This window comes from Diorhabda sublineata, chromosome 8, assembly GCF_026230105.1.
Source record: "Diorhabda sublineata isolate icDioSubl1.1 chromosome 8, icDioSubl1.1, whole genome shotgun sequence".
NCBI lineage: Eukaryota > Metazoa > Arthropoda > Insecta > Coleoptera > Chrysomelidae > Diorhabda > Diorhabda sublineata.
Window position 1 is genome coordinate 30,798,621 of NC_079481.1, and position 12,494 is coordinate 30,811,114.

Below are 12,494 nucleotides of genomic sequence, written 5' to 3' on the forward strand. Positions count from 1 at the left end.
TAAAATTGAAAAGTTTAATGATAGAATAGAAGATGAAGCAGATTGAACAGTTTTTCTGTTGAACATTGTTAATTAAACTTGCGTCAAAGCTTTAGCCGGCCATTTGTTATTTTCAATAATGGATTTGGCTAGAATTTCCTTTATTTTTTCTACGACTTGAGACATTACTGCGGGTATTCCTTTTTCTTCGATGATTTTCATCAAGTCCTTGAACCAAACAATTACAGATTCAATTATCTGTTGAGCTCCTCCATCGACGAAGAGAGCTGTACAAGTAGCCTAAAATAAAAATAGTACATGGTGTATACAGGGTGTCCCACGATGAGTTAAAACTATCTGTCTATTGCAAAATACTCATAGTAGAATCATGAAAATTTCTACGTTCAGGTTTTCGGATACAATCTTTTTAACTAAAATATTTTCAAAGATGGCCGACTTCCGGTTCTACCGGAAGTCGACTGTAACTTTGTTATTTTGAATAGAATACCCTGTATATTAATACATTTTTGAAATCTACGTAAAATTTTAGTATACTTTTGTCTGAAAACTTTTTTTGAAAAATGCATACTTTTTGAGTTATTAATTTTTTTGTAAAAAATTTGACCCTTATAAATTATTTTTTTACGATGTTACCCTTAAAGATATGGAAAAGTTTTCTATTCGGTTGCTTTTAGGAAGGCTGGAAGTATTTGAATCTATGTTAAATAGTTTTTCATTCCATACAGGGTGTGTATAAAAAGTGTTCAAAGTTTAACTTCCTAAATATCAAATTTTTTTCATTTTTTTAAATAGAGCCACCCGGTTTTTTCTATTTCAATGCATTCAGGGGTGAAAAATAAAGCAAATTTATGTATACTTTCCTATACCTAAACCTCACCGTTATCCAGATATTAAATGTATTAAATTTAGAATCTCTAAAAATTTACAGAAAACATTTAATATTTGGATAACGGTAAAGTTTAGGTATAGGAAAATATACATAAATTTGCTTTATTGTTCACCCCTGAATGCATTGAAATAGAAAAAACCGGGTGGTTCTATTTAAAAAAATGAAAAAAATTTGATATTTAGGAAGTTAAAGTTTGAATACTTTTTATACACTCCCTGTATGGAATGAAAAGTTATTCGACATAGATTCAAATACTTCCAACCTTTCTAAAAGCAACCGAATAGAAACCATTTTCATATCATTAAGGGTAACATCGTAAAAAAATAATTTATAAGGGTAAAATTTTTTCAAAAAAAAATTAATAACTCAAAAAGTATGCATTTTTCGTAAAAAGTTTCTTAAACAAAAGTATACTAAAATTTTACTTAAATTTCAAAAATGTATTAATATACAGGGTGTTCTATTCAAAATAACAAAGTTACAGTGGACTTCCGGTAGAACCGGAAGTCGGCCATCTTAGAAACTATTTTATTTAAAAAGATCGTATCCGAAAACCTAAACGTAGAAATTTTCATGATTCTACTATAAGTATTTTACCGTATACAGATAATTTTAACTCGTAGTGGGACACCCTGTATAGTAGTAACTACTTATACATACTATTTTCTTTTATTTCTCTATATTACTCATAAAACGGATGATGAAGACAATGAAGATGAGTTAATTGGATAGAACTTGAATGCGTTTCTACACGAATTAAATCTAATTTAGTTATTTTGATTTTGAAGCAATTAATTAAAACTAATAAAGCACTAAACAGTAAAATCCAAATGAAAAACGTTGTACTCGTAATTTATTTATAATCTACGGGAATCAGAAGATGACAAACAAGGATTATCCGGTGTTTAAATTGATGTATGACAGCTGACATCGTCGTGTTCGAAACTGATTCTTCTGAACGCTCCCGACAACCAAACGCTGATTTACCATTTAGAACTGACCGTTTTATGGGGCTCTAATGGAACCGTGGCGAAATTTACTTCGTTCGCGAAGAATTCTTGTTGCATTCGGTTCGTTTCGGAAGACCCATACAATCGATTGTTTCATGTTTCGTGTTTATATGCATAGATCGATGATCCGTCGCCTGTCACGATCTTTTTTCACCGTTCCCTCGCACATTTGGCATCCGACGCGAAAAAATCTTTTTGATAGACAAAAACAGACGCAATATTGAATGTATCCGAGTGGAAACTTGACGAAATTCATCTTGTAGCGAAGTGCCATCACGAATAATTTTAGTAAACCAGCAAAATATGACTTCTCGAGGTGATATTTCATCACCAAAAGTCGAAACAAGTCAAAAAGTCATTTTTACCACTATGAATGTTTCAAGTTTCGAGTACGTTCACCATTACAAATGTCAAACTTCATAATGGATCTGTCAGCTTTGACGTATTGACGTCAGTGTTGTCATATGTCAAAAATTTAATAACAACCTTCATCTATCATCTAGGGCTGTTCCCCAATGTCTTATTACCTAACCTAACCTAACTAATGTGTTACTGGAGAGAACCTAACCTAACTTTCGACCACATTTTATTGTATTCGGACAAAAAGTGAAATTTTTGGAATAGTCAGTTACTAAACTAGTTGGGATCCAATTTTTTAGATTTGTTATTAGATTTATTCGTTTATTAGAACGATTTTGATTTGGATCTACTGAAAGTTGAGTGTGAAATACGTGAAAAAAATCGGGAAGATCAAAAGGAATGTGTCTCAGAAAGAAAATTAATACCAAGGATGTGAAATTATTCGAATACGTAGGCGTTAATTTGAATTACATCAAAAGGAAAATTTACTTGGAGAATTTCGGCAAAATATCTCATTTGGAAATTAAATATGTGTACTGAATTCGAAACGCACCAACAAAGAAACAAGAAGTTCTTCAGGTAAAAGCCAGGGAATATTCGAAATTGCGATAAACGATTCAGAAATTGTTGAAATGATGCAACTATTACTAAAATTACTGAAACGCTCTCTAGACGTTCATAAATGTCAAAAATAGTTCAAGTTTACGCGCTGAAAGTCAAACATAACCTCACTTTTCTAATGTAGTTTGTAGTTGCACGTTTTCGTATAACAAACAGTCGGTTAGATACAATAAAATTTAATCTTGATAATTCCATAACAGGAACCGGTGATTAATGTTTAAAATGACATTCAGAAACTTAATCTTCTATTTTTCGGTGACGTTCGCGGGTGACGTTTGACATTTGACGTTCGTAGCAAATTGTACACAATCATAAACTTGACGTTAACCTAAAAATTCTGTTATCCTTTTTGACTTATGTATTACTTTCTTTTGTTTTCGTGTTATATTCGTGTTTTTTTTTTATAAACTAATATTTATAGACGATATTATGGTATAAAGAAAGAAAAGAAAACAAGCGAAGCCAAAAAACTACTATAAATAAACAAACCCACACGTCAAGCTGTAACGTCATATGTCAAAATCACGTGACAAACGATTAGAAACGTCTAACCGGCAACTACGATTTTTTGTAAACGCAAACGTCAATCTCAACGACAAACGGAAAGTCGAGTTTATGAATCGTCCTCTATTTGACAAAAATTTTATCCTCATGATGTAATAACATTTTTTTTTTCGATCTATAACCTTCAAACGAACCTTCTACCTCTTAAAATGTTGAAAATAAGTTTACGAATTCACATATTTACCTGTACGTTTTGTTGGACGCTTTGGATCAGACCTCCAAGTCCCTTTTCTTTCATTGCTTGTTGAGCGTCTTCGATAGTTTTCTTTAATGAAAATAAAATTACACAAATTGAAATTGTAGGCATAGAATATGACTTAAAATTATATTCACTGTTGATTTTTTCCTGTTTTCTACCTCGTATATCAATTTCGAAATTTTTCCGCCTAATTTGTACAACTATATTTAAATTGAGTTGTTATACAATCTATAAATCGAATTAACCTAATTTTTTTCGAGCCCGTTAGTAACAAACTTTTCCGATAACCCTCGTATGATATTTAGTTTCGTTATTCATATAATTTTCAATATAAAATCACTCACCTTCAAGTTAAACGGATCGTCAGACGGGAACAACGGTTTAACGTCAGTTTTTTTATCATCCGTGTTCTGAAAATAATATTCTAATCGTAAATCTGTATTAATTTCACAATCAAATTGTAAATAACGAGATTGTGAACTGTAATTTATAATTTCTTTGGATTGTAATATATCGAAGTGAAACTGTCAAATGGAACGCACCTCGCGCGCTGATTGGTCGAACTGCATATGCCCCGCCCAGCGCCGCTATATTAATCCGTTTGTTACGGTTCACAATTTCACGATATTTACAATTTTATGAAGACATGTATATATTTAAATAATAACAAAATGTACAGCTGAAGCTTTGAAAATTAGTATGTAAAGAATTATAATTATATAAATTATATATTAAAATTATAATATTGTTATACAGAAAGGAAAAGAAAATTGAGGTTAGAATCATTTTATACTGGATTAGAGTACGTTCAAAATAGAACGGTTGTTTTTTACTGTGTGTAATATCAAATTGTATATTTCTAAAGTTCTAAATTTGTAGTTTTTCTATGGGAATATTAACAAAAGTAGTTATTTACAAAATTGGAATCCCATCTCTATGTTCTAAAGCAAATCGTCTAAACATACTAACTTTTTCATGCTAATAAAGTTATTTGCAAATCAGAAGCGGTTTCTTTTATTGAAATAGAAATTCGAAAATATTGTGTCTCATATTTATGAAAGTTATTCAATAAAAAGTTAGACACGACTGAAATAAAACGATTCCTAAAATCTTATTTCAATAAAAGAATGAATAAATTGAAAAATACACTGAATTAAGAAGTAAACATATTTTTAAAATTAGTATAATCTATTTGACTATGTTATAGAATTCAAATAACAAATATGGAGTAAGGATAAACGGTATGACAGACTTAAACACAATCGAATCGAAATATATTATTCAAATACATTTTTCATATATGTAATACTCCTATACGGACAGTTGGTGCGAGTTAATTTTCTCTCTAGTACCAGACAATTTATCTATACTGCGCATGCTTGAGTACGCGCAGAGCCGAACTGGAACAACTGACACTTATAGAAATATTAATATATGATATTTATACGTTGAGAATAGAATAATAATATTTAGAAAATTGAATGTATCCTGGGTGGTATGTCATATGTGTAAATACCTTGAATTCAATTGTGTTATTGTTTTCAATATTATCAGTTGTATCATTAGAAATAGTTTGCACCTGAAATTAATCATCTATATTAATGTTTCTAATATATTTCTTGAGTTTATTTATATATACCTTAGAATTAGTCGGATTTGGTGGGATTGGGTGATTACTGTCTTGGTTATCATCAGATTCAGTTGTTTTATCGTTAGTTTTATCAACAATTTTATCCTGAAATATGATTTTTAATGAATTTTTTCGAACATTGGATCAAATTCATTCCAAATACCTTTAAATTAAATGGATCGAGCAAATTAATGGGATTATCTTTCTTGTTATCATCAGATTCAATTGTTTTATCGTTAGTTTTATCAACAATTTTATCAATTTTATCCTAAAATATGATTTTTAATGAATTTTTTCGAACATTGGATCAAATTCATCCTAAATACCTTTAAATGAAATGGATCGAGCAAATTGATGGGATTATCTTTCTTGTTATCATCAGATTCAGTTGTTTTATCGTTAGTTTTATCAACAATTTTATCAATTTTATCCTGAAATATGATTTTTAATGAATTTTTTCGAACATTGGATCAAATTCATCCTAAATACCTTTAAATGAAATGGATCGAGCAAATTGATGGGATTATCTTTCTTGTTATCATCAGATTCAGTTGTTTTATCGTTAGTTTTATCAACAATTTTATCAATTTTATCCTGAAATATGATTTTTAATGAATTTTTTCGAACATTGGATCAAATTCATCCTAAATACCTTTAAATTAAATGGATCGAGCAAATTAATGGGATTATCTTTCTTGTTATCATCAGATTCAGTTGTTTTATCGTTAGTTTTATCAATAATTTTATCAATTTTATCCTGAAATATGATTTTTAATGAATTTTTTCGAACATTGGATCAAATTCATCCTAAATACCTTTAAATTAAATGGATCGAGCAAATTGATGGGATTATCTTTCTTGTTATCATCAGATTCAGTTGTTTTATCGTTAGTTTTATCAATAATTTTATCAATTTTATCCTGAAATATGATTTTTAATGAATTTTTTCGAACATTGGATCAAATTCATCCTAAATACCTTTAAATTAAATGGATCGAGCAAATTAATGGGATTATCTTTCTTGTTATCATCAGATTCAGTTGTTTTATCGTTAGTTTTATCAATAATTTTATCAATTTTATCCTGAAATATGATTTTTAATGAATTTTTTCGAACATTGGATCAAATTCATCCTAAATACCTTTAAATTAAATGGATCGAGCAAATTAATGGGATTATCTTTCTTGTTATCATCAGATTCAGTTGTTTTATCGTTAGTTTTATCAATAATTTTATCAATTTTATCCTGAAATATGATTTTTAACGAATTTTTTCGAACATTGGATCAAATTCATCCTAAATACCTTTAAATGAAATGGATCGAGCAAATTAATGGGATTATCTTTCTTGTTATCATCAGATTCAGTTGTTTTATCGTTAGTTTTATCAATAATTTTATCAATTTTATCCTGAAATATGATTTTTAATGAATTTTTTCGAAAATTGGATCAAATTCATCCTAAATACCTTTAAATGAAATGGATCGAGCAAATTAATGGGATTATCTTTCTTGTTATCATCAGATTCAGTTGTTTTATCGTTAGTTTTATCAACAATTTTATCAATTTTATCCTGAAATATGATTTTTAATGAATTTTTTCGAACATTGGATCAAATTCATCCTAAATACCTTTAAATTAAGTGGATCGAGCAAATTAATGGGATTATCTTTCTTGTTATCATCAGATTCAGTTGTTTTATCGTTAGTTTTATCAATAATTTTATCAATTTTATCCTGAAATATGATTTTTAACGAATTTTTTCGAACATTGGATCAAATTCATCCTAAATACCTTTAAATGAAATGGATCGAGCAAATTAATGGGATTATCTTTCTTGTTATCATCAGATTCAGTTGTTTTATCGTTAGTTTTATCAATAATTTTATCAATTTTATCCTGAAATATGATTTTTAATGAATTTTTTCGAACATTGGATCAAATTCATCCTAAATACCTTTAAATTAAATGGATCGAGCAAATTAATGGGATTATCTTTCTTGTTATCATCAGATTCAGTTGTTTTATCGTTAGTTTTATCAATAATTTTATCAATTTTATCCTGAAATATGATTTTTAACGAATTTTTTCGAACATTGGATCAAATTCATCCTAAATACCTTTAAATGAAATGGATCGAGCAAATTAATGGGATTATCTTTCTTGTTATCATCAGATTCAGTTGTTTTATCGTTAGTTTTATCAATAATTTTATCAATTTTATCCTGAAATATGATTTTTAATGAATTTTTTCGAAAATTGGATCAAATTCATCCTAAATACCTTTAAATGAAATGGATCGAGCAAATTAATGGGATTATCTTTCTTGTTATCATCAGATTCAGTTGTTTTATCGTTAGTTTTATCAACAATTTTATCAATTTTATCCTGAAATATGATTTTTAATGAATTTTTTCGAACATTGGATCAAATTCATCCTAAATACCTTTAAATTAAGTGGATCGAGCAAATTAATGGGATTATCTTTCTTGTTATCATCAGATTCAGTTGTTTTATCGTTAGTTTTATCAATAATTTTATCAATTTTATCCTGAAATATGATTTTTAATGAATTTTTTCGAACATTGGATCAAATTCATCCTAAATACCTTTAAATTAAGTGGATCGAGCAAATTAATGGGATTATCTTTCTTGTTATCATCAGATTCAGTTGTTTTATCGTTAGTTTTATCAATAATTTTATCAATTTTATCCTGAAATATGATTTTTAATGAATTTTTTCGAACATTGGATCAAATTCAATCCAAATACCTTTAAATTAAATGGATCGAGCAAATTAATGGGATTATCTTTCTTGTTATCATCAGAATCAGTAGTTTTATCGTTAGTTTTATCAATAATTTTATCAATTTTATCCTGAAATATGATTTTTAATGAATTTTTTCGAACATTGGATCAAATTCAATCCAAATACCTTTAAATGAAATGGATCGAGCAAATTGATGGGATTATCTTTCTTGTTATCATCAGATTCAGTTGTTTTATCGTTAGTTTTATCAATAATTTTATCAATTTTATCCTGAAATATGATTTTTAATGAATTTTTTCGAACATTGGATCAAATTCATCCTAAATACCTTTAAATGAAATGGATCGAGCAAATTGATGGGATTATCTTTCTTGTTATCATCAGATTCAGTTGTTTTATCGTTAGTTTTATCAACGAATTTATCAATTTTATCCTGAAATATGATTTTTAATGAATTTTTTCGAACATTGGATCAAATTCATCCTAAATACCTTTAAATTAAGTGGATCGAGCAAATTAATGGGATTATCTTTCTTGTTATCATCAGATTCAGTTGTTTTATCGTTAGTTTTATCAATAATTTTATCAATTTTATCCTGAAATATGATTTTTAATGAATTTTTTCGAACATTGGATCAAATTCATCCTAAATACCTTTAAATGAAATGGATCGAGCAAATTAATGGGATTATCTTTCTTGTTATCATCAGATTCAGTTGTTTTATCGTTAGTTTTATCAATAATTTTATCAATTTTATCCTGAAATATGATTTTTAATGAATTTTTTCGAAAATTGGATCAAATTCATCCTAAATACCTTTAAATGAAATGGATCGAGCAAATTAATGGGATTATCTTTCTTGTTATCATCAGATTCAGTTGTTTTATCGTTAGTTTTATCAACAATTTTATCAATTTTATCCTGAAATATGATTTTTAATGAATTTTTTCGAACATTGGATCAAATTCATCCTAAATACCTTTAAATTAAGTGGATCGAGCAAATTAATGGGATTATCTTTCTTGTTATCATCAGATTCAGTTGTTTTATCGTTAGTTTTATCAATAATTTTATCAATTTTATCCTGAAATATGATTTTTAACGAATTTTTTCGAACATTGGATCAAATTCATCCTAAATACCTTTAAATGAAATGGATCGAGCAAATTAATGGGATTATCTTTCTTGTTATCATCAGATTCAGTTGTTTTATCGTTAGTTTTATCAATAATTTTATCAATTTTATCCTGAAATATGATTTTTAATGAATTTTTTCGAAAATTGGATCAAATTCATCCTAAATACCTTTAAATGAAATGGATCGAGCAAATTAATGGGATTATCTTTCTTGTTATCATCAGATTCAGTTGTTTTATCGTTAGTTTTATCAACAATTTTATCAATTTTATCCTGAAATATGATTTTTAATGAATTTTTTCGAACATTGGATCAAATTCATCCTAAATACCTTTAAATTAAGTGGATCGAGCAAATTAATGGGATTATCTTTCTTGTTATCATCAGATTCAGTTGTTTTATCGTTAGTTTTATCAATAATTTTATCAATTTTATCCTGAAATATGATTTTTAATGAATTTTTTCGAACATTGGATCAAATTCATCCTAAATACCTTTAAATTAAGTGGATCGAGCAAATTAATGGGATTATCTTTCTTGTTATCATCAGATTCAGTTGTTTTATCGTTAGTTTTATCAATAATTTTATCAATTTTATCCTGAAATATGATTTTTAATGAATTTTTTCGAACATTGGATCAAATTCAATCCAAATACCTTTAAATTAAATGGATCGAGCAAATTAATGGGATTATCTTTCTTGTTATCATCAGAATCAGTAGTTTTAATGTTAGTTTTATCAATAATTTTATCAATTTTATCCTGAAATATGATTTTTAATGAATTTTTTCGAAAATTGGATCAAATTCATCCTAAATACCTTTAAATGAAATGGATCGAGCAAATTGATGGGATTATCTTTCTTGTTATCATCAGATTCAGTTGTTTTATCGTTAGTTTTATCAATAATTTTATCAATTTTATCCTGAAATATGATTTTTAATGAATTTTTTCGAACATTGGATCAAATTCATCCTAAATACCTTTAAATGAAATGGATCGAGCAAATTGATGGGATTATCTTTCTTGTTATCATCAGATTCAGTTGTTTTATCGTTAGTTTTATCAACGAATTTATCAATTTTATCCTGAAATATGATTTTTAATGAATTTTTTCGAAAATTGGATCAAATTCATCCTAAATACCTTTAAATGAAATGGATCGAGCAAATTGATGGGATTATCTTTCTTGTTATCATCAGATTCAGTTGTTTTATCGTTAGTTTTATCAACAATTTTATCAATTTTATCCTGAAATATGATTTTTAATGAATTTTTTCGAACATTGGATCAAATTCATTCCAAATACCTTTAAATGAAATGGATCGAGCAAATTAATTGGATTGTTCTTTATTTCATCAGATTTTTTATCTACAGTAGGTTTATGTTTGTCCTAAAAAGTTTTTCAAATATTTCAAAAGCCTATTTAAGCATATTTAATTAAAAATTGGTACCTTCAAATGGAACGGATCCAAAAAATTAGAAACTTCCTTAGGTTTGCCAACTTTACCCTGAAATATATTTCAATTTCTCAATATTATTAATCAAATGTGCGTCTACGAATTCAAATTGCATATTTCCAATCATTTCATCGTATTCAGAATTATTTTTGTTTCATATCAACACTAAAGTTTTTATCACCTTTTAGATTTAACAAAAATAACCCCCAATATACATTAAATGATGTTTATTGAACATATCGTAGTAACCAAACATCAATTACTTATTGTGAATACAGTCGATAATATAATAAAAATAATTAAAAAATATACGTAATGACCATACGAAAGTCCCTTAGTGCGGTCCTGGTGGAAATATCAATCATAACCGTTCACGTGCAATCCGCATGTGTGGTTATATTAATTGATTTTAAATATACTGTAATTTTCACTCTATGATACAACTAATATATAATAAATATCGATTAAATGTTGTTTAAACTTGCTATTAAACACCTTTTTCATGTTTTTATTAAGTTTACTTTCTAATTCAGCCATTTTAGTATATATATATATATATATATATATATATATATATATATATATATATATATATATATATATTTGTTCCACGATTCAAGATATAGTAGTCTCTGAAAACGTTTCTTAAAACAATTTGTTTTACGTCAATGAATGTATTTGGTGAATCTAGACAAAAATCAAAATATTTTACACATTTGAAAGCTTTAAAATTTTTGCAGAGGTTTTAAATCAGACTTAGTTTTATTTATGGCACCATAATTGGATTTATAGAGTTGTAAACACAAAAGTAATAAATATAAGAAGAAGAAGAAACTACTGTTTCTGTATATGTTAAATACATCAAATTACGTAATTTATATTTTGTTATCGTGGAGAAAATATAGTTTATTACTCGGTTAGAATAAAGCTTGTGGTCGCTCACACGATTACACAGGCCAATAAAAATAAAGTTTGGTCCTAGGAATTCAACAACTATCACTTTTTCTTTTTGAAAAACGATATAATTCTATTTGCCATGCGCTGTTGACAGTGGCAGTGCTGTAGTTAATACAGTCAATTAGTTTTTCGATTCTTAATTTATTTACCAACAGAGATAGTTCTATGGCGATTATTTGACGTGAAGCCATGTTATAAAAACTCTAAATCATTCCTTTTATATATACGACCATTTGCATAATTTTAGTTTCAATGTAAAATGTATATCACAATATTATAGAGTATATAAATTTTAAAAAGTGGTTCACATGATTTATATACCTCTAATTTGACGTGCAAAATTATAATAATCAATTTTTTTCATATGTGAAACGAAAACGAAACGAAAAAAAATTTTCGGTTTAAGCTTCCCGCTAAATCCTTCATTAACAATATGGCGGTACACTGAAGTCAGTTTATGGTTAGCTTGTGAACAGCTGCAGCGTTCTTTAATGTTTTCTGTGTAATAAAATGTTTAAGTGGTATATAGTGCCTCAGTGTGCTAATATTTCCTTGAAAACAACAGAAAAATATTTATTCACGTGTCTAGAGCAATAAAGGAACGAAAAAAGTAGTTACAACTTACTCGAACAAATAATTTCATGTAAGTATAAATGATTAGATTTATTCTATTCATTTTACAATGGTTATTTCGTGCTTAATATTTGTAAAAAATATAGGATTTTGAAGTTAGGATTATAAAATATGTATAGATATGCAAAAAGAAATAATTTCGATGCATCAATGGTATGTAAACAACTAGGAAACGATTAATGTTTGTCTAGTTTATATTGAATCTACTGTCGTTTTTACTAAGAAAAGTATCTAATAAATAATAATACATCGGTTTAGATAGAA

The 12,494-nt window shown here is 27.4% G+C and overlaps 2 protein-coding genes across 3 annotated transcripts in view; one reads left to right on the forward strand and one right to left on the reverse strand.

The window, feature by feature from the left end:
* Positions 1 to 12,494, reverse strand: part of LOC130448510 (probable replication factor C subunit 1) — a 17,327-nt gene continuing 4,833 nt past the window's right edge. The window contains exons 5-13 of one of the 2 annotated variants that reach the window (XM_056785933.1): positions 10,635 to 10,691; positions 5,763 to 5,867; positions 5,600 to 5,704; positions 5,437 to 5,541; positions 5,283 to 5,378; positions 5,160 to 5,222; positions 3,988 to 4,053; positions 3,629 to 3,709; positions 1 to 279 (exon numbers count right to left, since the gene is read on the reverse strand). In XM_056785933.1, coding sequence (XP_056641911.1) covers positions 73 to 279; positions 3,629 to 3,709; positions 3,988 to 4,053; positions 5,160 to 5,222; positions 5,283 to 5,378; positions 5,437 to 5,541; positions 5,600 to 5,704; positions 5,763 to 5,867; positions 10,635 to 10,691 — 885 coding nt within the window. In that variant the 3' untranslated portion in view covers positions 1 to 72. The remainder of the gene's footprint in view (positions 280 to 3,628; positions 3,710 to 3,987; positions 4,054 to 5,159; positions 5,223 to 5,282; positions 5,379 to 5,436; positions 5,542 to 5,599; positions 5,705 to 5,762; positions 5,868 to 10,634; positions 10,692 to 12,494) is intronic. The other variant, XM_056785934.1, reaches the window with a different exon arrangement.
* Positions 12,050 to 12,494, forward strand: part of LOC130448512 (farnesol dehydrogenase-like) — a 21,906-nt gene continuing 21,461 nt past the window's right edge. Inside the window, exon 1 of the mRNA XM_056785936.1 lies at positions 12,050 to 12,240. The gene's annotated coding sequence lies outside the window, so the exon portion shown is untranslated. The remainder of the gene's footprint in view (positions 12,241 to 12,494) is intronic.